The 27,884-nt window shown below is 38.3% G+C and overlaps 1 protein-coding gene across 9 annotated transcripts in view; it reads left to right on the top strand.

Annotated features, from left to right (window-relative positions):
- Positions 1 to 27,884, top strand: part of ARHGEF28 (Rho guanine nucleotide exchange factor 28) — a 239,388-nt gene that overhangs the window by 111,138 nt on the left and 100,366 nt on the right. For 2 of the 9 annotated variants that reach the window (XM_063453745.1, XM_063453743.1), the window contains exon 1: positions 16,695 to 17,016. The exons of 6 other annotated variants lie outside the window; for them this stretch is intronic. In XM_063453745.1, the coding sequence (XP_063309815.1) occupies positions 16,932 to 17,016 (85 nt within the window). In that variant the 5' untranslated portion in view covers positions 16,695 to 16,931. Of the gene's footprint in view, positions 1 to 16,553; positions 16,610 to 16,694; positions 17,017 to 27,884 lie in introns of those variants that run through there. One more of the 9 variants, XM_063453744.1, reaches the window with a different exon arrangement.

Genomic DNA, 27,884 nt, shown 5'->3' with positions numbered 1-27,884 from the left:
GCTAAGGATCACATATGTAATGGCCATAAGAAAAGAGCCTAACCAAACATTTGATTTCGGCAGTTTTAATTTCTGCACATTGCTTGAAAACAAATTACATAGAAATATAATAATTAGCCAAATGGTCTCTTATGAAGAAGAGATCACGGATGCATGGTGGTAAATTCTACATTAATACCACAAAAGATTGCAAGTAGTGCAAATGTGTATTTACAAAACTTAAAAATTAGTTTAACAACAAAAAACAAACCTGAAATGTTTGAAAATAATGTTAAACTGACTATAGACTGTCTTATGCTCTGTTGATTAAAATAATATTTTCAGGGGGAATTTTGCACCCGTTTTAAGTTAAAAAACAAACTAACAAAAAAGTGCTATCAAGTGCTTCCAGTCACCTGATAGAATTGAAAGGTAGCTACCAGCCCATGCACAGTTGCGCTGCAAGTGGCAGGTGTTCTCTTGAATGGAGGCCTCTTTTGACTGAATTCTAATTGTGTCAAGTACTCCCATCAAATTTCATGGGAAACTATTTTGTGTATGCGATAACTTGCTCTGTTAAGGAGAAAATCCGGGGTACTTGAACTTGGCTTTGTGGAGTTCTCACATTAACCTCGGTGATGGCTCGGTGGAGTATTGCAATGCACTTGGAAGTGTAATGCGCAGAAAGGCTAGGCCCATTCACGATGGGGATCATAATCATGTAAATGCCGTTTTTGTTTTTGCGTTAGCATCTTTTCTGTGGACAGTCGTGGAGTGGAGCAGAACCAACTCCAACCCTGCCCTGACCAGTTTAACAACTCAATCCTACCCAAATGCTAAATTAAAATCCTCTTGTAACAGTCTCAGAAACAGGAATACATGTTATATAGACCAGGTGTCGCCAAACAGGTAGCTGCTGCAAACATTATCCTCTGCCAGTTTCTGTCTAGGCATGAGATTGCATAGAAATGTGGATTCATCCTTTTTGTGCCCCACTCCCACCAATGTAGAGCAATGGATGGATATGTCCATCTGGATTGCTATAGCATGAGCCTCGTGTGGAAGCCGTTGGTCAATCTGAGGATCGGCAATGCACTTCTTGTAACTTGTGACCAATTTATTGCAGGCTTTTGTGCACGTCACAGGATTTCCCTTTAATGTTTAGTCTTGCTTTTCAGGATTGTACTCTTGGTTCCTGTGTTTTTTGATAGCCCTCTTCCTACTGAAACGCTGCTGTCCCTTACATCTTCTGATCACACAGTACAGAGACGCCTATCAGCCCAGACACACTCCTTGTGTTTCCTGTTATTTATAGTAATGCATTACCCAGCTTGCAATTAAAGGCTTGATTGTTTGTTCCCAAATAAATTAGTTTGCTGACAAGCATGTTTTAATAATGGGTGTGTTTGCTACCAACTGTAGCGTTCTCACCAGATCTTTAAAAGTTAGCCATGGCCACCAGGCAAACCATGCATCATAACGTCTTTCTAGAGGCTAACTGAACAAAATTAAGGCAGACAGGTTTACATTTCAATTACATTTATTATATATAGATTCATGGAGAGGATTGGTGTGATACATCTTCGGTTTATGATGGATTCAAATGTTTTTCTTTCAAACTCTGGCATGTTTAGAGAATCAAGAGTTTTGGTTTAATTTTGGACCTTCCAATAGCAGGTGTGTGTCCTACCTGTCAACTCTATGGTGTATCCCTCTGGAATTGGACAGTTTTTGTTGCTGCTTGGATTACCTGTTTAGAGATGACATGGATTGGCTGTGTCTCTTGCTGGATGATTTGCTTTAGTATGATAACCCGAACACCTGACCTCCATATTGTCTGCTAGATGTGGAGGTTTTAAAAACTGGCCCATCTCACTGGTCACCATGCAGAGGGCCTCAGTACTGCTGCATGATTTCCAAGATTCCACAAAGACTTAAAGACTTAAAGTTGGCTGCGTTTTCCAGCAGTAGGCAAAAGCCATGAGTGATATTTCCATGTCCGGACATCTTGGTAAGGAGCCGGCACTTATCCAGGTATTGGACTGATTTTGGAAAAACTGAAGACCAGTGACTCTTATGGCCCTGCACATCTCCCAAATTGACCTAGTCCTTAGTCTCTGGACATCTATTGTACTATACATGGAAAAAAGGGAATTTGAGACTGACTAGGATGTTTACTAAAGTGTGAATTGTCAGGAATCTAGTGTGAATGAAACGTGAATCTCCAATTTTAGGACAAAGTAGCCAAACTGGAAACATGTCTGCTATGTTTGGCTATTTTGGATTCACATCATTCACACTTTAGTGAATAAACTTGATAAGACTTAGGATAATAGGTGAAACAGTATTCTGTTTTTATACATACACATAGTTAAGAAATTTAAAGGGACAATATAGACTTCTCATTGAAGTGGTTTTAGTGTCTGGAATCCCTAATACTATGTTCCATTCAGTGATAAATGATTTTTAATTATGTAATGCTAAATGAATGTCCCCAGCAGTCCAACCCCTTTTTTATTTCTTGGACTGATGAGGAAGCATTAGCCTGAGCAGCAGTGGGCCGCAATTATTGGCTGAAAATGTCGGCTGACCACTGTCAGTCTGTCACGTGCAGATTGCTGGCATGGATTGGTATGGCTATGGAACTGTGTAATCTCTGCCGTAGCCATTTCTTTAGTGGTATCCAGGGTGTGTGTGACAAGGGTCCCTCACTCTGTGTTAAACTGCTTGAAAATGGTTGAAAACACTGAATGAATGGATGGTACCAGACTACAGGCATGGAATGGTTATATTGCCTAGCGTGTCCATTTAAAGTGTAAAGTGTTACATTTCAGACATATTTTGTGGTGTACTGTGTTCTGTATAATCATAAGAGAGCCCTACATAACATAAATATAAAAAAGAGGAACCATAATAACAGTAGTAGAGTAAAATGGAACACTCACAATTTTCAGAGCCCTTAGATTGGCTCTGAACTGTAACAGGATTTCATCCACCATTGGGATAACAGGAAATTGTAGTAAGGTCTTTACTGGAACAGTGGGATATCCAGAAGAACCAGGAACCGTGTGGTAAATGGTAAAAACACGTTTATTCCATATATATTTAAAAGAACAAATTATAAAATAAACACCACACGTTTTGACCTAGTGCAGGTCCTCCTCAGGTACAATCTGAAATAACAGGGGCAACAAGCTGTTTCATACCCTAAAAATAAATGTAATTAGATTCAGGTGTGTTAATTACTTGTCTACGACTAGTGTCCATATAGTGTCCAAACCAGATGCACATCGCCACCCCTAAGATGGCGATACATCCTGTTTCGGCCACAATACAGTCCAGAATGCCACCTTCAAGATGGCCGCACGTCAATCAAAATGATGCGACTAATTTAAAGTGTACTTGGGGACAATACACTTTAAGTTATTTTAGGCTGCACTGGATTATTATTTTGCTGAGCGCCACATATCCCTTATAACTTTTGTTTCTTTATATCTTGTGTGGTGGTCCATTTTTTTGCAAAATGTTTCCATCCATATCACGACAGAGGGTTTCTATGCTGTTTGGAAAGAAAATCGGTTAGTAAGTAAAGCGACAGTTTTATCTGTTTTTAATCCCTCTCTTTTCAGTGCACACCTGCTTTTAGTGGGTCTGTTGTGTTCTAAATGTTGGATATAATCTTTATAAAATACTTATACGCAATGCAAAGATCCAAAAAGACAAAGTACGGACTACTTTTTCTTATAGACAAGAATGAGGTTCACAAAAAGAGAAGCTCCTCTGTCAACTGTTGGAGTGATATCTGTGGGAATCAATAACCGTCTTCCTCATCAGGAGATATCTATGGAGGCTCCCGTGTTATTGTGGGGTCCTCCATAGCACATGCACAAGAGTACAACACTAACGCGGCTCCTGGCAGATGACGCACCAGGAGCTAAATCGAGCCGATAAAGAAGCAGTGGCTGTGAGGGACAGCTTCAGATAAATAAAACCTACCTTTGACTGAACCACATGGCTGCCAGACCCAAACCGGAGACATCACCTTTGGGGGTCTTTGCAAAATATGTAAAGACTCCTAAAAGTGACAGATTCGCTTTAACTTTGAGCGGTGCACTTCAATAATCGTTGTAGTATAGATTGGATGTACTGCTCTTTAACCTTTTTTTGTCACAGATCCAAATTATGTATGTAACTTTTTCCTTTTAATCTATTTCTTTAGTTGCTAAATTAATTTAGCAACCGATTTGTTCAATTGAATATTAAAAAAAATTTGCTATGGTAACCAACTTTTATTGGACAGGTGCCTATAGCCTAATAATTATATTTGTGTGCCTACAATTGGGCACAAACATAATTGACTTAAGGACCCATTTGTGGGTCCCAGCCCAAAGGTTGAAAAGAGGTAAGAACTACTGGTCTCGATTTTGCATCAACCAAAAATTAATACATTACAATTTACATAATGATTTGAGATTACGTTTGTTTGTCGATGGCAAAGAGGTTTAAACTGATCTGTTTAGTGGGAAACTTTCTCACCCCCCTTGAAGTCGGAAAATGTAAATGTCTCACAAGATCTGTTCTTGCTCATTTCCTGTCTCTGTGGGTGCTCGGAGTACGATTGATTAATCTGAGGTTATATATTTACTGATTTTTGTTTCTAAGGGACATTCCTGAGGCACATTACTCCTACAATTCCCCTTAGCTCAGCAGCAGTTGGGCACAAAATATGGCTATGTTTTCAAATACAAATCTCTACTGACATTTTAAATTTTTTGTTAAGTGTTCTTTCAAGCCACATGGATCATCTAACATAACTTGCTTATCAATGACACTTTCCTTCTGCAAACTACCAGATATACTTGGTCATTTTTGTACAGAGTGCTTGAGCAACCAAATATGTCAGGCATTCCCTGAAGCATTGTTATGGGTTTCCTTTTCAGTACATTATTTGAATTGAGGCTTGTTGATTAAATGGAAGCCAGCCAATCAAAGAGAGAGCATTGTCCTGATCTTGCAAATGTCAGCCAAAAAAAATTAAAAATACAAGTACAAAATCAAGGCTGCAGTGAAACAAACGATGGAGACCCTACCTTCCTCCAATGACCATAACATGAGTACACCAGCAGCAGGGATATTCACTCCAGTGTGAATTCCAAGTGAGTTTCAAATTTAAGACCAGAATTGTCACTGAAAACATTGCTGACTTAGAAAATCAAATTTGGCTATTTTGGCCTTAAATTTTAAATTCACTTCTAATCCTCACCTAAGTTGTTGCACCAGCATCAATGACCAGAACAGGTTGACAAGGAGGTCTCTGGCCTGAAAACTGGATGACTGAGAATGGAAATATTGGGTTGGAGGACAGGAAGAAAAAGATCAAAAACTGCTTCTTTTTTTCTTTTTTTGTTACAAGCAGGACTATGCCCAATAATCCAAAAAGTACAGGTTAAATACAGTCTGCTGCTTATCACAAAATACAAAAAATGCAGAAAGTCTAAAATGTCCACTGAGTTCTTCTTGAACTGGAGACTATTCTCCAACTCGAGTCTGGAAACCAAATCAGGTGTTTGCTACATTCTTTAAGACTACACATCCTCATCAAATGTTAATTTCCAGATGGTATCTGGATGGTACATAATTAGCAAAGCCAGAGTTAAAGCATATTTTTCTTTTGAAATCCTGTTTACATTGACAGAGAAACAGTTGACAAAAATGAATGTCAATAGCCTTCACTATGGAGATCGGTTGGTGTATGTGAACCTTTGCAAATATTGGAGGTGAAAAGTGAGAGCTCTGCCAAAATTTCCCCACCCCTTTCTCCTGTAGCAAGAAGGTGCAGAACACCTGAAGAGCCAAATTAATTCACATAGATGATGTTTAGTAACCTCTTTTGAGTCTTAATGAGCAATATGGGACAAAGACATCTGATGCATTCTGAAATTCAGTAGTTGATGTCTGTCTCTGGTAAGAAATTGAATAGAACTTTATAAACCTCTCTAAAACAGCTTAACATATACATACATTAATCTGAGTAGACCATCTGTACATTCCTGCCCTCACTCAGGACTAAGTAGGCTTTAGCGCACAACTAGTTAATTGTCCTGACAGGTTGAATAGACCACCGTAATGTCTGACTATCCAAGCACCAACCCTGCGATGTTCGTCCTCTACAGCCATTAAAGAAGCTCAGGGCCTGGTGACTATGGTTGGATAAAGGAGGTACTCCTTTTCCAAACTTCATGGTTGTTGAGAGAAACCAAATTATTTTAATGAGGTATGCGGTGTACCCAGGCAGCTCAAACCATAGTAGTTCTGGATGGCTATGAGAAAATATTGCTACACCTTGTCTAATCTATTCTTTTTGTCTGGTGATGGAGGTCAAGTGACAGACTAGTCCTACACCAGATAAAGGCCTTCAAAGATTGAATTGTGAATGCCCAAACTGGAAGACTCACATGAGAAGGTGGACAAAAAACAGTGACTGAAAGAGGAGTTAGTAAGGATGGGAATACTGTAGTAGTCCTAGTTGTGATGGGAACACTCAGGGCTGTTGGAAGGTGGAACATCTAAAATCTCTGTCAAAATGTTCTAGGTACTGCACAGAACCCTCAGACTCCCAGGCCTCTGGTAGATGACCCGAGAATGAGGAATAAACAAATACCACCCAGAGGGAAGAGAACATTAATTTTATATGTAACACATATAAGTTTTGCAGAGAAGAGATTAACAAAAACTCGTCTCTGATGTAAATAGTAAAAAAAAAAAAAAATCTGCCATAGGAGCTCTGAAGATTGAACTTCTGATAATTGCAGGGTACTGAATAAAGTTCATGAATAGGACCAGTGGCATCATGGGATTTGTAAATCACATTCTGGAAGAGAGATTCTTTCATTCTTGCTGCAAATAACCTTGAGTTCATATTTTCATATTTCACTGGACACTTTAGATAAACCTACCCAGGCCTTTACAGGTAAATTATCACAGCTTTGATTTCCTCACAGCTTTAACCAAAAGTGATAATTACTATATTATTTGTTAAATACTTTACAATTGCCTAACCCTTGCACCACCATCCCTCCCCTCCCCCCCCCCCCCCTCCAATATGCACCTATCCAATGGCTAGCAGTAAGAGAGTTAGGATTATTGGATTTAAAACATAGAATATTGCGATTTTTAAAAACTTTATTTTATGGTAATTTAAAGCTAAGACTCATTGCTATTCATTAAATTAAATCAGAAGTGGGCAGTTGAGAATGGATAAATTCTAGGCGTAGAGAAGTGGTACTTTAAGCTTCATCTGCAACAATAATTTAAGTGAAGTGAGGAATGCCAACATGCATGAATGTCAGACTTTTCCTAATTCCGATACTTAAGCTGATCATCAGTAGGCTTCGTTCTATACACATCAAAGGCAGGGAATTAATACAGGCCTGCATAATAACACATTGATTATTCATTGCTATTTTCTGTGCGCCTATGTAGACCTCTTGACGAGGCGTGAGATGTTTGTGTGCTATGAACCGGTTCGTGGTAGAGAAAATTAAGTCTGCTGAACTCTTGTGCAGTTGAGAGTTGTTCAGGGATACAGTGTAAGAATGGTGTGCTTGTTGTAAATCACTCTCCAAGGTCCCATTATACTTTGCTGTAAGTTTACATCCACATATTAACACTGTGCGCACCAAAGAGTCTATGCAAACTCATTGCCTTGTTTAACCTTTCTGGTAATCAATGTGTTAAAATTACCAGGCTTGTAAAATCTTTGGGACCTCCAGTGTCTTACAGGAGGACGTTGGCTGCAAATAAAATGTAACAGATATTGGAGACTTAAAAAACAAAAACAATAAAATAAAATAACATTTTTAGCCATTGTCCTTCAATTGTTTTGAATTATTTAATTTTTCTGCTTGATATTATAAACTGTACATATGACAGCATGACAATCCTGTATCGCACTAAATTAGTTTTTATTGGCATTAGTGTATTTGGTTATATTTATTTTCTGTTACTTTCTCTTAAAGTCAATAAACATGCTGCAGCCTAAATAGATTGCTTTTTTAAATGTGTATATGCAGTTAGATCGAGAAATATTTGGACACGGACACAAGTTTTTGTATTTCGGCTGTTTAGCTTTAATTTGAGGGCAGGTAAACAATCTGAGTTGATTCCAGGTGTAGCATTAGCATTTAGAAGCTGTTGCTATGAACCCATAAAAGGCTGTCAAAGGAGCAATGCAAGTGAAACAGGCCATACTTGGGCTACAAAGAAAAAAAATCCATCAGAGACATAGCAGGAACATTAGGAATGGCTAAGTCGGCAGTTTTGTACATTCGGAGAAAAAAAGAACGTACTGCAACACAGGTCTACAAGACAAACACCTGGACGTCCATGGAAATCCGTGGTAGATAATCATAAGACCTATTCCATGGTAAAGAAAATCCCTTCACAACATCCAGCCAAGTGAAGGATAATTATGTGCCTACCTCCTGGAGATTGTTCAAGTCTAGTATAAAGAGAAGACTTAGAGAGCGCGAATAAAGAGGGTTCACCATAAAGTGTTCATAAGGTTTAAGAATAGAAAGGCCAGATTAAACTTTGCCAAAAAAAATATCTAAAAAGCCAGCCTAGTTCTGGAACAGCATTCTTTGGACAGATGAAACTACCATCACCCTGTACCTGAATGATGGGAAGAAAAAAAAAATGTATGCAGAAGGCTTGGAATGGCTCATGATCCGAAGCATATCACATCATCTGTAAAACATGGTGGAGGCAGTGTGATGGCATGGGCATGAATGGCTTTTTTAAAGACACTGAATCACTGGTGAAGATAAAACTTAAGACCGAAAGACCTACGAACAAACAACAACTGAAGACTTGCAATTCCTAAATGTTTCATACAATATTTTTGTTCAACCCCTTGAAAGTTTGCACTTCAATTGCATTTAAGTTATTTCATTTCCAATCCATTTTAGTGGCGTACACAGCCAAAATTATAACCTTCCCAGGCCTAACTGTAAAAGGGAGAGCTAATTAATTTGTAATAAATGATCATGTATGGATATTCTATTATAATGCATAGATTGGCTGCATGCAGTCTGAGGTCCCTAATTTTGTGTAGAACCGGAGCATCCATTCCCCTATGCACTGATCAACCACAACATTATAACTACCTGCCTAATACCATGTAGCGGTGGGGCCAGGGTGCATTATGCTGCTAAAAGCAGCCACTGTCATCAGGGAAAATGCTAGCTCTCTGTAGCTTGCAACAATCTATCGGTACATGATACATGTTAAAGTAACATCCACATGAATGCCAGGACCCAAGGTTCCCCAGCAGAGTATTGCCCAGAGTATAACACTGCCTCCGCTGGCCTGCCTTCTTCCCAAAGTGCATGCTGCTGCCATCTTTTCCCCAGGTAAACAATGCATACACAAGGACCATTCACCTGGTCTAAAAGAAAATGTGATTCAGCAGACCTGACAACCTTCTCCCATTGCACCAAAGTACAATTCTAATGCTCCTGTCCCCATTAAAGGCACTTTCAGTGGCACTCTGACCGGTCTGAGGTTACACAGCCCCATACGCAGCAAACTGCAATTAATTTTGTGTTTTGACACATTTCTATTATGGCCAGCATTAATAATTTTCTCATAAATCTGTGCTACAGTAGCTCTTCTGTGTGATCGGACCAGATGGACTAGAAGTTATAGTGTGGTGTAAGTGACAAAAAACTTATACCAACAAGTGGAGCGCTTTGACATGTATAGCTTACCAAATGGTTTCTCATTCAATCATAGAGTATACGGTACATGTTGAAAACACAAAAAAATACAATATAGTGCAGACTGTTTTAAAATAATAAAGTTATAATAAAAGCTGTAGTGGTGGTTTCTAAACGAATGGAACACTCACATTTAAAGGAGCCTTTATATAAGAACACTGGCTCCGTATTTCAGCCTGTGTGCTTATTTTGGGGGTAGCACCGCCCGTCTCCTTCGATATAGGATGTTTCTCAAAGACAAAAACGGAGAGAGCAGACCAATGTGTAGGAGGTGTTTGTAAGACACAATTATTTTCAAGATAAATGGTGTGCTCACCTGGTCCTGAGCTTGTGGGTCCCGGCTCTAGGTATATACGTGTTGTGCCAATTTCAGTGGGGATGGCACTACCCCTGGGAAGATATTCTTGAGGTGTTCAAAAAGGAAGGACTTAAAGGATCTTTAATAAAAAAAAGATGAATTTATTGTGAAATAAATAAAAACAATAATAGTAAAAAAGTCCTGGATAAAAAGTCCTTTTAAAATAAGCGTTTCACTCCTTGGTGTGGAGCTTCCTCAGTCTGCTGTGGTATTTTGTCCTCTAGATCTTCCTTTTAAATGGTTTTGGGGGTCCTCCCCTTTGGTGATTACAGTCCATTTATCCAATAATACATTAGGTTGCATATCCTTGTAGAATATTATCTGTATGTGTCTCTTTAATTGGACAGAGAGATTTTGCGCCTTTTTTTCCTCATGTCTCATTGGTGGACTGTAGTGGTTGGCGGAAGTGATCCGCTCGTAGCCGGGCGGTTGGCGGAAGTGGCGTCATGGACCCGCGTGATCGCCACGCCGCCGCTCATCATTAACCCATACACTACCAGACACTTACACAAACACTTTGCTAGCCTAAAAATATCATTTGATATCAAATCTAGCTATATATTTTTAATAATATATAAAAGATGCATCATGACATGCACACCTTATTTATATATATATATATATATATATATATATATATATATATATATATATATATATATATTATATGCAGGATACTTGATGAAATGTATATTGTATAAAAACCATTAGGTAAGCGTTACGGTAATGTTGGGATTAATGTTTAATGGCCATGTGTAGTGCTTGGGTTAATGTTTAGTGATAGTGATTGTGTAGTACAAGGGTTGATCTTTAGTGATCGTGTTTACTGATGGTGTTTGTGAAGTATAAGGGTTAATGTTTACTGATGGTGTTTGTGAAGTATAAGGGTTAATGTTTAGTGATGGTGTTCATGAAGTATAAGGGTTAATGTTTAGGGATAGTGTTTGTGTAGTATAAGGGTTAATGTTTACTGATGGTGTTTGTGAAGTATAAGGGTTAATGTTTAGTGATGGTGTTCGTGAAGTATAAGGGTTAATGTTTAGGGATAGTGTTTGTGTAGTATAAGGGTTAATGTTTAGGGATAGTGTTTGTGTAGTATAAGGGTTAATGTTTAGTGATAGTGTTTGTGTAGTACAAGGGTTAATGTTTAGTGATAGTGTTTGTGTAGTACAAGGGTTAATGTTTAGTGATAGTGTTTGTGTAGTATAAGGGTTAATGTTTAGGGATAGTGTTTGTGTAGTATAAGGGTTAATGTTTACTGATGGTGTTCGTGAACTATAAGGGTTAATGTTTACTGATGGTGTTCGTGAAGTATAAGAGTTAATGTTTACTGATGGTGTTCGTGAAGTATACGGGTTAATGTTTAGGGATAGTGTTTGTGTAGTACAAGGGTTAATGTTTAGTGATAGTGTTTGTGTAGTATGAGGGTTAATGTTTAGTGATAGTGTTTGTGTAGTACAAGGGTTAATGTTTAGGGATAGTGTTTGTGTAGTATAAGGGTTAATGTTTACTGATGGTGTTCGTGAAGTATAAGGGTTAATGTTTACTGATGGTGTTCGTGAAGTATAAGGGTTAATGTTTACTGATGGTGTTCGTGAAGTATAAGGGTTAATGTTTACTGATGGTGTTCGTGAAGTATAAGGGTTAATGTTTACTGATGGTGTTCGTGAAGTATAAGGGTTAATGTTTACTGATGGTGTTTGTGTAGTATAAGGGTTAATGTTTAGTGTTTGTGTAGTATAAGGGTTAATGTTTAGTGATAGTGTTCGTGTAGTGCTTGGGTTAATGTTTAGTGATAGCGTTCATGTAGGATACGGGTTTATGTTTAGTGATTGTGTTCGTGTAGTGCTTGGGTTAATGTTTAGTGATAGTGTTCGTGTAGGATACGGGTTAATGTTTAGTGATAGTGTTCGTGTAGTGCTTGGGTTAATATTTAGTGATGGTGTTCATGTAGTATGAGGCTTAATGTTTAGTGATGGTGTTCGTGTAGTATAAGGGTTAATGTTTAGTGATAGCATTTGTGTAGTATAAGGGTTAATGTTTAGTGATAGCATTTGTGTAGTATAAGGGTTAATGTTTAGTGATAGCATTTGTGTAGTATAAGGGTTAATGTTTAGTGATAGCGTTTGTGTAGTATAAGGGTTAATGTTTAGTGATGGCGTTTGTGTAGTATGAGGGTTAATCTTTAGTGATGGTGTTCGTGTAGTATACAGATTAATGTTTACTGATGGTGTTTGTGAAGTATAAGGGTTAATGTTTAGGGATGGTGTTCGTGAAGTATACGGGTTAATGTTTAGTGATAGTGTTCGTGTAGTATAAGGGTTAATGTTTACTGATGGTGTTCGTGAAGTATTAGGGTTAATGTTTACTGATGGTGTTCGTGAAGTATAAGGGTTAATGTTTACTGATGTTGTTCGTGAAGTATACGGGTTAATGTTTAGTGATAGTGTTCGTGTAGTATAAGGGTTAATGTTTAGTGATAGTGTTTGTGTAGTATAAGGGTTAATGTTTAGTGATAGCGTTTGTGTAGTATGAGGGTTAATCTTTAGTGATGGTGTTCGTGTGGTATACAGATTAATGTTTACTGATGGTGTTTGTGAAGTATAAGGGTTAATGTTTAGGGATGGTGTTCGTGAAGTATACGGGTTAATGTTTAGTGATAGTGTTCGTGTAGTATAAGGGTTAATGTTTACTGATGGTGTTCGTGAAGTATAAGGGTTAATGTTTACTGATGTTGTTCGTGAAGTATACGGGTTAATGTTTAGTGATAGTGTTCGTGTAGTATAAGGGTTAATGTTTAGTGATAGTGTTCGTGTAGTATAAGGGTTAATGTTTAGTGATAGCGTTTGTGTAGTATAAGGGTTAATGTTTAGTGTTTGTGTAGTATAAGGGTTAATGTTTAGTGATAGTGTTCGTGTAGTTCTTGGGTTAATGTTTAGTGATAGTGTTCGTGTAGGATACGGGTTAATGTTTAGCGATAGTGGTCGTGTAGTGCTTGGGTTAATGTTTAGTGATAGTGTTCGTGTAGGATACGGGTTAATGTTTAGTGATAGTGTTCGTGTAGGATACGGGTTAATGTTTAGTGATAGTGGTCGTGTAGAATACGGGTTAATGTTTACTGATGGTGTTTGTGAAGTATAAGGGTTAATGTTTAGTGATAGCGTTTGTGTAGTATAAGGATTAATGTTTAGTGATAGTGTTCGTGTAGTATAAAGATTAATGTTTAGTGATAGCGTTTGTGTAGTATGAGGGTTAATCTTTAGTGATGGTGTTCGTGTAGTATACGGGTTAATGTTTAGTGATGGTGTTTGTGAAGTATAAGGGTTAATGTTTAGTGATAGCTTTTGTGTAGTATAAGGGTTAATGTTTAGTGATCGTGTTTGTGTAGTATAAGGGTTAATGTTTAGTGATAGTGGTCGTGTAGGATACGGGTTAATGTTTAATGATAGTGTTCGTGTAGTGCTTGGGTTAATATTTTGTGATGGTGTTCGTGTAGTATACGGGTTAATGTTTACTGATGATGTTTGTGAAGTATAAGGATTAATGTTTAGTGATAGTGTTCGTGTAGTATAAGGATTGATTTATTTATTTATTTATTTATTTATTTATATATAAGGATTGATGTTTAGTGATAGTGTTTGTGTAGTATAAGGGTTAATCTTTAGTGATGGTGTTCGTGTAGTATACGGGTTAATGTTTACTGATGGTGTTTGTGAAGTATAAGGGTTAATGTTTAGTGATAGTGTTTGTGTAGTATAAGGGTTAATGTTTAGTGATAGCTTTTGTGTAGTATAAGGGTTAATGTTTAGTGATAGTGTTTGTGTAGTATAAGGGTTAATGTTTAGTGATAGTGTTTGTGTAGTATAAGGGTTAATGTTTAGTGATAGCGTTTGTGTAGTATAAGGGTTAATGTTTAGTGTTCGTGTAGGATACGGGTTAATGTTTAGAGATAGTGGTCGTGTAGTGCTTGGGTTAATGTTTAGTGATGGTGTTCCTGTAGTATAAAGGTTAATGTTTAGTGATAGTGTTCGTGTAGTGCTTGGGTTAATATTTAGTGATGGTGTTCATGTAGTATGAGGGTTAATGTTTAGTGATGGTGTTCGTGTAGTATAAGGATTAATGTTTAGTGATAGTGTTCGTGTAGTATAAGGATTAATGTTTAGTGATAGTGTTCGTGTAGTATAAGGATTAATATTTAGTGATAGCGTTTGTGTAGTATGAGGGTTAATCTTTAGTGATGGTGTTCGTGTAGTATACGGGTTAATGTTTACTGATGGTGTTTGTGAAGTATAAGGGTTAATGTTTAGGGATGGTGTTCGTGAAGTATACGGGTTAATGTTTAGTGATAGTGTTCGTGTAGTATAAGGGTTAATGTTTAGTGATAGTGTTTGTGTAGTATAAGGGTTAATGTTTAGGGATAGTGTTTGTGTAGTATAAGGGTTAATGTTTAGGGATAGTGTTCGTGTAGTATAAGGGTTAATGTTTACTGATGTGTTCGTGAAGTATAAGGGTTAATGTTTACTGATGGTGTTCGTGAAGTATACGGGTTAATATTTAGTGATCGTGTTCGTGTAGTATAAGGGTTAATGTTTAGTGATAGTGTTTGTGTAGTATAAGGGTTAATGTTTAGTGATAGCGTTTGTGTAGTATAAGGGTTAATGTTTAGTGTTTGTGTAGTATAAGGGTTAATGTTTAGTGATAGTGTTCATGTAGTTCTTGGGTTAATGTTTAGTGATAGTGTTCGTGTAGGATACGGGTTAATGTTTAGCGATAGTGGTCGTGTAGTGCTTGGGTTAATGTTTAGTGATAGTGTTCGTGTAGAATACGGGTTAATGTTTAGTGATAGTGTTCGTGTAATGCTTGGGTTAATGTTTAATGATAGTGTTCGTGTAGTGCTTGGGTTAATATTTAGTGATGGTGTTCATGTAGTATGAGGGTTAATGTTTAGTGATGGTGTTCGTGTAGTATAAGGATTAATGTTTAGTGATAGCGTTTGTGTAGTATGAGGGTTAATCTTTAGTGATGGTGTTCGTGTAGTATACGGGTTAATGTTTACTGATGGTGTTTGTGAAGTATAAGGGTTAATGTTTAGTGATAGTGTTCGTGTAGTATAAGGGTTAATGTTTAGTGATAGCGTTTGTGTAGTATGAGGGTTAATCTTTAGTGATGGTGTTCGTGTAGTATACGGGTTAATGTTTACTGATGGTGTTTGTGAAGTATAAGGGTTAATGTTTAGTGATAGTGTTCGTGTAGTATAAGGGTTAATGTTTAGTGATAGCGTTTGTGTAGTATGAGGGTTAATCTTTAGTGATGGTGTTCGTGTAGTATACGGGTTAATGTTTAGTGATAGTGTTCGTGTAGTATAAGGGTTAATGTTTAGTGATAGTGTTCGTGTAGTATAAGGATTAATGTTTAGTGATAGCGTTTGTGTAGTATGAGGGTTAATCTTTAGTGATGGTGTTCGTGTAGTATACGGGTTAATGTTTACTGATGGTGTTTGTGAAGTATAAGGGTTAATGTTTAGTGATAGTGTTCGTGTAGTATAAGGGTTAATGTTTAGTGATAGCGTTTGTGTAGTATGAGGGTTAATCTTTAGTGATGGTGTTCGTGTAGTATACGGGTTAATGTTTACTGATGGTGTTTGTGAAGTATAAGGGTTAATGTTTAGGGATGGTGTTCGTGAAGTATACGGGTTAATGTTTAGTGATAGTGTTCGTGTAGTATAAGGGTTAATGTTTAGTGATAGTGTTCGTGTAGTGCTTGGGTTAATGTTTAGTGATAGTGTTCGTGTAGTGCTTGGGTTAATGTTTAGTGATAGTGTTCGTGTAGTGCTTGTGTTAATATTTAGTGATGGTGTTCGTGTAGTATAAGGGTTAATGTTTAGTAATCGTATGTAGATAATCTGTACATTGTTGCCTGTTAATTATGGCATATAATTCCATAGATGGCATTGCCTTCCGTACAGTATGGGATTCTAAGACATGATTTGCTTGTTGCTGGACAGATCACGTATGTCATGTAATATACATTCTGTACACACACATGTGTAAAACGACCTCATATCATGAAAGTTGTGATAGCGTATAGTGGAATAGTCACAAACACATGCACACACATACATATAAACACACATGTGTATATATACATAATACAAACACACGCAACTAAAGAACTGATTGCCTGGTACTCAATATGGCAGAGCTACCTATCTGTCTGTCTATCTGTCATCCATCTGTCTTTCTGTCGATCATCTGACGGTTTTATTTTGTTTGGTTTCTCCTTATTGAAATTTACCACCTTTACCTTTATTTTGGATGGAAGCCTGTTTTTCAGCATGATCGAAATAATGAGAACAGCTCGCTTTTATCCCCACAAGCTTTGCCACATGTCGCTGTATTTATTTACACAGGGGTTTTGCTGTGTTTACTTGTGAGTGTGTTCCTCAGAGCCCAGTTTAGATCAGGCTGTTTCCATTAACATGGCAGTGAAAAAGGTGAGTTAATGATTCATTGCCACAGTCTGACCTTTCAAATACTTCTGGACTATGATGCAGCCTCCAGTTTGGGTCTATGTTTCCCCTTACATTCTCTCAGCTGATTTAATATTTACAGCCTGAGCTGTCTACATGCTTGAGCGCCTGAAGAGAGCAAACGTTTACAACATCTCCCTCCCTTAGTTCGAGGGGGCAATCTCATCCAGCCTTGCTTGTTCCTTTATTTTACATCATCCAAAGCTTTCCCTGGCTCTAAGGAAGCTGTGCGGTCCTTGTTACTTTTCCTTAGTCCAACAAGGAACTGCTTAATATATCAAAAACAATGGATTCTGATTCAGACTCTCCTTTCAACTACTCCTGGCCGTCTTTTCCAAAAATAAGGATCCAGAGACGTCCATCAAAACAAGGTACAAACAAACCCATCTGACATTTCCTGTAGGTTTTTAATACCTTGCTCTGAGAAATGATTGCCATATGTAAACTTGGGAAATTGATAAATTGCATTTGGACAGTCTGAGCAAGAGTATGTCTGTGTTCCGCAGGTTACAGCATTGTACAGAAAGTGCTTTTGTTTTTTTGATCTTGACATTTTGCTGGGACTTTTTTTTTCTTATTTTTTTTTTTAACATATTTTTTTTTATCTTGGTTCTGGTTAACCATTTTCTCTGCGTCCGTAATGGTGCGAGAAAAAAAAAAAAATATATATATATATATATATATATTTTTTTTTTGTTAAACCGTTAAAGCAAGATTAATGTTGACAAGATAACTCAGTTGGTTAATGCACCCACTGAGGAACATTTTAAACCTTAAGGGCAGGCTTCCCCAAACTCCGGCCCTCCAGATGTTGCTGAACTCCAACTCCCATAATTCTATGAATGAAATAGGCAGAGAATCATGGGAGTTGTAGTTCAGCAACATCTGGATTGCCGGAGTTTGGGGAAGCCTGCTTTAGAGTCATGGTCTAAACTTTACAGGGTTAATGCTTTTTATCTCATCAAGGTTGATTAAAAAATAAATAAATAAATAAATAAATAACATCACCTTCAAATTTGTTGGGTAAGGTTAACTAGTATACCCGATGATAAAGGAAAAGAACAAATCTCAATGTATCACTTGCCCTTTTGCAGTGGATTCACTACACAATTGTTTCGATTCCATTGTGTAAATTGTGTAAGTGTACATATCCAGCTATAGTCCCAGTGCAACTGAACTGAAACATGAACTGAAACACGAATTTGTGTCCCCTTCGGGACAAGACGTAAAGCCGTGATTGTTGCAATATGTCAGCTGTCATGAAGGGGTTAACGTTTCTTCTCCTTTTATGAGGATAGTTAATGAATGTTCCACATAGTTAATTTGAATACCAGGATCCTTTGTTTACCAGACCGAGAACTGGACACTTGACAGAAACGACTTTAACACAACTTGCGGCTGTTACGTGATTGCTGTATGAGCACAGTTATAGTTTTTTGATGACAGAAATGTCACTATATCAATTACATAAAATATACCCCTTTACTACGCACTGTGTAAACTGAACATACTGTCTGCACATTGTTTAACAAGTATATATAGGGGGACCATATCCACCATGTTTTCCAGGACACACACATTTATCCAAATTGATGGGCAGTATACAGAAAGTGCGGCCCTGCACAATGTAGAAGTTAAATGCGGCAAGTAGTAAATCAGGTGATAAATCAATCAGGAATCCTGCAGCTTATACATTCTCCACAATACATGGCAGCGTGGTATCGGCTGCAAGCTTTGTTCAGAGTAACCAAATCAATAAGCACGCTTGCCTTACTGATTATAAAATTAGGAGTACACATGCAGGCAGGTATGCTCTTGGGTAACTTGACTTTTACAGTATTTTTGCACAGAGTACTGTTTAGGTTTATCAGATTTGTAATTTGTAAAGAGCAAAGAAGTGGTCAACCTTGCATTGGTTAGCTTAAAGGGACACTCCACACACCAAATGCACTTTAGCTGACAGAAGTGCACTATGTGTGGAGAGTGTGTTCTCTTTTTTCATTTTTTCATTTATAGAAACTGCAGATTTCATTAGAAAATGGTACACCCCACTGGCTGTCAATCAGACCCCGGTCCTGTTACTTCCTGGTTTTAGTTTACTAGAACTAAACTCAAGAGGCAGTTTGGGCAGGGTTAGGATGAAAGGGCTTACATAGGCTGCATTTTTTGCGAGCTGCTTTTAGATACACCCCCAATTAATAAATGCATAATAGAAAACATCCATGTTGTCATTGGGTTATAGATACTAAATTGTTAAAACATAAAAAAATAAAAATGTTTTCCTACTGGAGTGTTCCTTTCACTATCTACTTAGATGTCAAGATTGTTACCTGGCAGCCATTACAAAGTCTCCATTAGAGTCCACATACTCACCTGTGCTAAACAACATTTTGATTATAGAGTTACTATTATAAAAATTCACAATGTATGACTCTTTTTGTTTTCAAAGGTCAAGGATTGGTAGATCATTAGCACTTTGGCTATTGGAGACTTAAATATCCATCATGTATATAGAGCTTAAGGTAGAATAGAAATTGGGATGATAATTGTTTACCTAGGTCTATAAATTAAAGTTTGTGGAGGTGATAGGTGCCATCAAATTCCCGTCCCTTTTTAAAAAAAAAATTGTTTTAACTCCTAATGGAAATGGATAGGCCTAAAAATAGCAATCGTTATTTCTGGACTATAGGTTCCCTTATATTGATATGATCACTGTCCACCCCCCTGCTCAGTAAAATTAAAGAATAATCTAACTCACCTTGTTTCCAGCACTGAGACTCCTCCCCTGCAGCCAACAGCTCTGTATCCATCTATGTCTGCATCCATCCAAGCTGACCACCCACAGTTCCATCCACTCCAATGCTTCTCATAGAGAAGCATTGGATAGAAGAACGCATACACTATAAGCATCATTTGATTGAAGAACTGAGGTTTACTTGGTTATAGAGCTGGAAGCAGCGGTGGTGGCCATCAGAAAGACCGGATTTTAGAGGCATGCTATATCCGCTTCTATAAACGTTGCAGTTTTTACAAAACAGCAAATTTTTTACACTACACAGTTAAAGTTACAGGACCTCTGCAACCAGACCACTTCATTTTCATAAAATGGTTTGGGTGACTTTAGTGTCTCTTTTTACTAATCGACAACACCTCTTATTTCTGCTCCTTGCATTGGTTTTGTGTAAAGACGCTCTCCATTTTTGTCTCCCTTTTTTCTATTTTATAGGTTGCAGCAAAATGTTTGTTTAAATGTTCTGTATTATATGCCCACCTTCTACTTTAGTGACATCATAGGAAAACATAGCTTGACCTGACTCTCTTAAAAGATCTTGTCCTAACGAACACGAGATCTTGCATAGTGTTTTACAACTCATTAATTGCGTTTAACTTGTGAATCTCTCATAGTGTTCTATGAAACAATTTGTGCAACAGACATGTACACTTGGCCACAAGTTGTTTCAATTAAAAGCAAACAAACAAGAACAATCAAAAACAAAAAAAACACCCACAGTAAAAAGAATGAAGATACTTGCCATGTTAAAGGATCACTATAGTATCAGGAAAACTCGTTTTCCTGGCACTATATAGTCCTTAGGTCCCCCCCACCCTCTGGGCCCCCTCCCGCTGGGCTGAAGTGGTTAAAACCCCATCAGCCACTTCCCTTTATCCAGCGCCGGGCTCCCTGTGCACTGGTGACCTCTCCTCCCCCTTCGATGTCAGCTCCCAAGCAGAGCTGAATGCGCATGCGCGGCCAGAGCCACACACGCATTAAAAAAGCCCATAAGAAAGCATTTCTCAATGCTTTCCTATGGACGTTCTGCATGCTGAATGCGATTTTCGCATTGAGCGTCACAGAAGCGCCTCTAGCGGCTGTCAGGGAGACAGCCACTAGAGGCTGGATTAACCCTCAGTGTAAACATAGCAGTTTCTCTGAAACTGCTTTGTTTACATCTGAAGGGTTAAAACCTTGGGGACTGAATTGAGCTGAAGTGGTCTGGGTGACTATAGTGGTCCTTTTAACATAAGTCACCCAGTGATTGCTATTGACTGGTGGGAATAATTTATTTTATGTTTCTAATAAAATAAAGTTTCTGCTGCTGGGGTAAGCACTGTGCTCCCTTTGAAAACACTGGTGGTGCCAGGATTGGTTGACAGACTTCAAACTCTTCCTGGACTCTAGGAATCATCATTGTAAAAGCTGCAGATGCTAAGTTGTGGAGAGTGTAATAATAATAAAAAATATATAAATATGTTAACTGAATAATGTGTTTAAAAAGGGTGATCTTGGCATCAACATGACACGTCAATTTTAAATGTTTCACTAGCATCCCTATCTAAATCAGATTTCACCCAGTGAGGAATTTAGTATATTGTATTAACACTGCATTCCTTTTAATGAGACATGACAAGAGGAGCGTGTTTCCTGAATGCTCTGCTGACCCCGTGGAAGCCAAGGAGTTAAAGGCAGACCATCTGTTGCAGAGATACAATTATGCAAACCTCTGCCAGCATAATTATAGATTTCAATCATTATTACAGTCTGTGATGTAAAAGCATTGTCTGATTGATTGTTTGATCGGTAATGAGAATGAGCTCTTCCTTCTATGATATGTCCTTAACCCTTTAATAGCCTCAGTGAAATAATTAAAGGAACACTATAGCATTAGAAACCCAAACAAGTATTCCTAACCCTATAGTCTCCTAGTGCTGGATTACTGAAAGGAACACAGGCATGTATTCCTGATCCTATAGTGTTAAAAGCACCATCTAGCACCCCTGACCCCACTTATCCCTTTAAATATAGCAAAAGCTTACTTTTATTTCAGTTTACTGCTGCTGCTAGCTCTGCCCCTGATCTGCCTTCTTGGCTGACATAATCAGAAGTGGTGTTCTGAGCCAATCACAATCACAACCCATAGGAAAGCATTGGATTGGCTGAGATTGTCAAGAAGGCAGATCAGGAGCAGAGCCAGCACAAGTCAAACACCGCCTTAGCCAATCAGCATCTCCTCATAGAGATGCATGGAATCAATGCATCTCTATGAGGAAAGTTTAGTGTCTCCATGCAGAGGGTGGAGACACTAAATGTCAGTCACACTGTGCAGCACTGCCCCAGGAAGCCGCTTTAGCAGCCATCTGAAGAGTGGCCAGTGGAGGTGTCTCTGGAAATAGTGTTTACTGCAAAACAGCCTGAAGAGACGAATTACTCACCAGAACAACTACAAAAAACAGAAAGCATTGCAGTTGCTACAAAACTACATGGTTTACATTGCAGTGTTTAAACTACAGGGCCAACGCACCCAGACCACTTCATTCAGATAAAGTCATCTTGGTGTCCTTTAGGATTTTTTTAAATCCTCTGTCATCCTATAGAGCTAACAGGCTGGTGCACTTGTGTACTAAACAGCTGCAAATACAAAAAAACAGGTATTTCTACTGTCTATCTACTGTCTACCTCTCATTCTGCTGCCCCACTCATCACGTCTGATCAAAAAAGGATTTAGAAAAAATAACTGACCCCAAAGAACAAGGTGAAGGTATCCTGCTGCAGCTCTCACGTGATTTAAAATATTTAAAGTATCTTTTTTTATTTTTTGCAATTTTTTTCCCAATACAATAAAGCTTGGAGTGCGGTATTTTGTATCACAGTCATATGTGCATTTGTGGGAGAGGAAGCGTTAATCGTGAAAGCAGGCTTAAACTCCGCCAGATGTTTTGCGGATTTCTTTCGTGTTCTGCTTCTCACGTCATCAATCTGATTGCAGTTCCTGTGGCCGTGTGCTTTGGAGAAGATCACATTTAAATCCTAAATATAACCAGAGATAAACAAACAAAACACTGAATTAGTTTGTGCCAAAAAAAATAATTTTTTTATCTTGGTCACTAGCAGACACCATTTTTTATTTTTTTTTTGGTTTACAAGACCTTGTGTAAGGGATAGTCAGATTTCCAGATTAACCTTTATACGGCACTCGGTGAGGGAAGATGCCTTTGAGTGTGACGCTATAAATAGGCAGCTCAGTCTAATCCACTCACAAATTATTCTTTTTTCATTAATTTTTTTTTGTATTGCTATATATTATTTGCATTATCACAGAAAAAGGGTCAAAACAATATTGTATTACACTAGACTGCAGTTTAGCTTAAATGGTATCACATTTTACCTTGGGACAGGTCTAGGGCATATCTTGCACCATAACCACTGCATCGTGTTTTTAGTGGATATGGTGCTTGGAGTTTAGTTTAACCATTTGTCATGAAAGAGTTAATAGTTGCTTGAAGCTGAAAAAATGATCACTTTAATGATGAAAGTTTCGATATTTAGATTGTTCTAGGTGAGTAGATGGAGCTTGCCACTGTCACGAAGGGGTTAATCTCTGCATCCCTAGCGAGATCTGTTTAAAGTGAAAGTACCTTTGTTTTGGTAACTTTTTTTTTTTTACTAATGCGGTTTATAAGATGTGCCATACTCGATAATATCCGCAGTTCCTGGGTTTTCCACCAGTTTATAAAACATGTTTTAAAACCTAATGAGCATCCAATTTGAAAAGAAGTTGGTTGGACGTGTGCCTGGAGACTGTATGTTTTCCAGACAATTGAGTTGAAATGGTGCAATTTTGGTATGCCATTAATACTGCTACACAGTTTGTTCTCATGCTAATTTCATGCAAGGTACCAGGACAACAACATTCATGGATGTAAAACTTAAAGCAGAACTGTCAGCTTGTTACCTGCTAGCCAACTAGAAGTTGTGATTTAAAAAAAAAAAGAAAAAATGTTTTAAATCTCCATTTTTACATTTTTTATTTTATATTGCATGCATCTCTGTATTGGTACAGCCAAAGGAACCTGTGGAAATTAAAGGGACACTCTAAACACCAACACCACTACATCTTGGTATAGTAGTTTTGGTGCATAGATACTGTGTGTTTACATTTGTCTGTCAGACTGATAGCCGCTAGAGTCACTCCCTCTTTAAGACTCGGAACAGCATGATCGCTCTGAATGCAGCTATAACGTATTATAGAGAAAGATTGCATTCATTGCTTCTCTATGAGTATCATCGACTTGGTGGAGAATGGTGATGGCTGCGCATGCTGTCAGCGTGCAACGCTTCTCTCTGGGGTACATTGGATTGGGTAGAGATCATCAGTCCTGAGACTTTAGTGGTAATGGAATAAAGGCAGATTTTATAGCTTCTTTTCCCACTTATTTTTTTAAATTTTTTTTTAAACAAAGAGGGGGCCTTGAATCTAAAGAAAGCAAGAAACACTCGAACATTAAAAATAAATAAATTATATTATTAACATTATTCAGTATTCCTTTAATTTAAGTAGCACGTTTATCTATAGCCTGTCTGAGCTCAGAAGGTCTCGTATGTCGTGTCACAGCACCCATTAACGCACCTGAAGACATATAATAGTGTCATTTTATTTTACTACTTTTTTTTTTTTTAAATTCTCATTTGCTCTAAAGCGTTGAAGGCAGGGTCTACTTTACAAAATCTTACTCTGTGTAAGTCATACCTACCAACTGTTACAAATCTATTGAGATGGTCCTGATTTTGGTCTATTTTCCCATTGTGTTTAAATTTTTCTTTTGTGTCCCCCTTCTGGAGACGGCAAAGAAAAATGCAATAGAATGCGCCTTTTACTAAGATACCCTTGTGGCCAAGCAAGGTGATTCCTAGCCATATCTCCCCATACACAAACATTTCAGCAGATCTCTATCTATGCATGTGCTGCATTGACTAGGCTGTCTGTTAAACTTGGGCTTCCATTTGTTATGCATTGATTAAATACACATGCAAAACCTTTGTTTTTGTACCAATAGTTCTGACTCTTAATGACCGTTTTTACTATAATGCAGTCTCGTTGTGAGGTTCAGTGTGCACATCGCATGCTATGTTAGAACTTCTCTTTTGTCTTGGCATTATAGTACAAGTAGTTCTGCATTTAGAATCAATTAATATGTGCAGTCTGCTAGATATCAGATCTGTTTAGTAACCTGTCCCAGACTGTGCTTTCTACCTGGACACTTGCCAGGGGAAGGGACAGGCGGATACGTTTTATTAGGCAACATTAGTGTTTTAACAAGACATTAAATCCTAGCAGATTAATATTACAGATAGCTGATATCATGACAATGGAGTAGAATGTTTAGCACCGGTTACTTGATGGAATTTGCTTAAAAACAGTGTGTGGAAACGGTGAGTCCCTTCTAACTAGCTGTATCGCTGCTTTAATATTACCGGATCTTACAGTAACACTTACTCACAAATAACCTCGGTAAACAAGTGATACACAGAAATTCCCAGATTTTACTATTAACATGACGTAAAGTCATGATTTTATTAAAGACACGGAGGTGAGTATTATGCATATCTCTTTCTTTATTACTCTCAGCAGCAAAGATAGAGAAATATAAATATATCACAATGAAAGAAAAAACTGTATAGGCACTCAGGCAACCAATCACATAACAGAGGAAGTGACTATAAAAGGCCTGTATCTCCCACAATCCCCCTCTTTCTTGCGAACCGAAGACCAGGAAAAACAGGAACCGACGTCACACACCGGTAAGAACAGGAGACGGCAACAAACCGAACTTCAAGCTACAAAAGAGAGAGAAATATGGTAAAATCCAAGCTCCAAACTGAAACTCACTAAATAAATTCGTCAGGAGCAGCCTAGGAACTCAAACCTATAATAGAGAAAATTACCATTAGAACCAAACCATGGAAAATTGAAACTTCTTCAGTAAATATGCACAATAAACACATACAACAAACGGACTGGATTGCCACATACCTGAAAGTCCAACAGCATCTCATCCCAAACCCAACACCTGGAGGGTGGGCGGGAATAATACTCGCCTCCGTGTCTTTAATAAAATCATGACTTTACGTCATGTTAATAGTAAAATCTGGGAATTTTATTAAAGACACGGAGGCTCCTATTATGCAAGTTCAAAGCTGAGCCACCGTATGAGATGCAATGCGATCAATCGGCCTGGAATAGAGAGTCACGAAACTCAACACTCGTCACTGGACAACAGCCTGGAATGTATCCTCCAAACGACAACCGCCCTCCGAGGCCTTGGTTGTCAAACTCCCATGTACCAAGTGGGATGCAACAAACAACATGTTGACACCAGCCAATATAGTAGTCATGAAACCCATCTCGCCAATGTAGGAATGGACAACAGTAGATGGGGAGCGTTGAAAGAAAAGAACAAAGTGAACGGTCAGGAGAACTTAGTGGCTGTGTAACCTCCAGGTAAGTTTTCCGACACCCCACCGGCCATAGCGTCAAGAACGTCGTGAACGTAGGGTAAAAATGTAAGCTCCTGGCGACCTAGTAAGGTGAATCCTCTACATGGATCTACGAAGGTTGTCAACCGACTAGGAAAAAATCCCAGATCCAGGGTTAGAGACGGACACCAGTGTTAGTCCCATGCATCAACCGTACCACACTTGTCATGGGGACCGAAGGCCGGTCGAGCACCCGGCATCCATGTGTTATAGAGGAGACGGGGAGTTGATCGCAGAACATCCAAGGTAATCCAAGCGCCCCGAGAGGAGTCACGTCATCCGATGTAGGAGGTCTTGGTCCACGAAGTGAGTACCCATTCGGTCTAGAAGGGTTCCGAACGCTTGGGATCAAACCTGGGCAAATCATCGCCATTCACAGTAAGCGAGGGAACCAGGGATGCGACCTTCGAAGAGTAGCAATCAACACCAACGCAACTTAGTGCTGGGCCAATTGCAAGAGCCTGCGAGCAACCTCATAAAGTCTAGAGCCGCCTCTGGTGAGGGAGGCTGAACTTGTTGGACGCAAGTCTCTTTTCAGCTATGTAACTATGTAAATAAATTCCCTTTCTTATTAGTTCTGTGTTTTTTTTCACGTACTAATATCACAACCTAGTTCAGTACTGGAACAGCCAACGCACACATTGCTTTAAAGCAGGGGTCTCCTGCAAAAAGACTGTTTCTGCCACTTATTACATTCTATAACAAACAAGGGCGGAGCTTATAACTGTGATTGACAGCCAAGATGGAGGTGCTGAGTTCTAGGATAGAGCTCAATACACTGATGTAGATTTTTACTTTTAATTGTATTTTTCAGACTTCACCAAGATATTTGTTAAACATAGAGGACAAGTAAACATAGTATTAAAAATCCTGGGAAGTGTCAGTTCCCCTCTGGTTCAGCTAATGGATGGTATGGCCCATTCTTAGCATTTCTTAATGATATTTATTCAGTTGTCACTTGTCTTTTCAAATGAAAGATCTGTGCCTTTGTAAACAAATATGTATGGTTGACTTATTCTGGCTGAAGGCCACACGACATTTTGAAGCCCAGAACAGTTACACACACTTAGATTAATTCCTTTCTAAATAATTACAATATACAAATATTTTGATAAAAAGTTGTATGCGGTGTGCTTGTTCTCTGTTCTGTGCGAGGGACTGTTAAACATTAATCTATAATCACACTCCTGGAGGTAATGCCTTTTGGATGAACTAAAGGAAAGGAATTAGTCCAGTCATGTTTGTTTTGTTGACTTTTTTTTTTTTTTTTTTATCCTTCACCCAGCTGAAAATTATATCTCTATACCAAAACCAATTCTAATTTCAACTTATAATTATTAATTATAAATACATAATATTAAAGTGGCTCTTTAACCTTCAAAGTCTTTGGGTATTTTTGCAATTTCTCCCAAAGGTGACAACCCTGCTTGGTGTATGCCAGCTCAGAGGAGAAACTATGAATAGTTAAACTTGAATCGTTACCTTGTAATTGCCACCATCTTCTTTCGTCATTTCCTGGTACTGCAGCCACCAGTAGCTCATGCCACTATTGTACTCTACGCATCGTCAATGTTAATTTTGTCTAACTGTAAGCCCAGCTCTCTCAACCAATAAATGTCGTCCAGGCTGGACAAAGTTGAGGCCGATTATGTAGAAGCGTTTATTCCACTTTTCAACTCTACCAAGCTGGGAGTTAGTCCCTGCCTCTCAGAGGTTTAGTTTCCTAGACGGTTTAATATCAAATGGGGGAAAGTGCCAGGGCACTGCAGCCAACATAACCATGTAGGCAATGGTTATTTGTAGCAGTTAAATTACTTTAAATATCTAGAGTTCCATCAATATTCTACTGTATGTAGGCCCCTGAAGGCCTGTATTAACCATAGTATACACACGTTTTTTGGGGTCTGTACATGACATATGCAGGAG

This window comes from Pelobates fuscus, chromosome 5 (genome assembly GCF_036172605.1).
Source record: "Pelobates fuscus isolate aPelFus1 chromosome 5, aPelFus1.pri, whole genome shotgun sequence".
Lineage (NCBI taxonomy): Eukaryota > Metazoa > Chordata > Amphibia > Anura > Pelobatidae > Pelobates > Pelobates fuscus.
The sequence above is the reverse complement of the archived record's forward strand: the minus strand, read 5'-3'. Positions and strand labels throughout refer to the sequence as shown.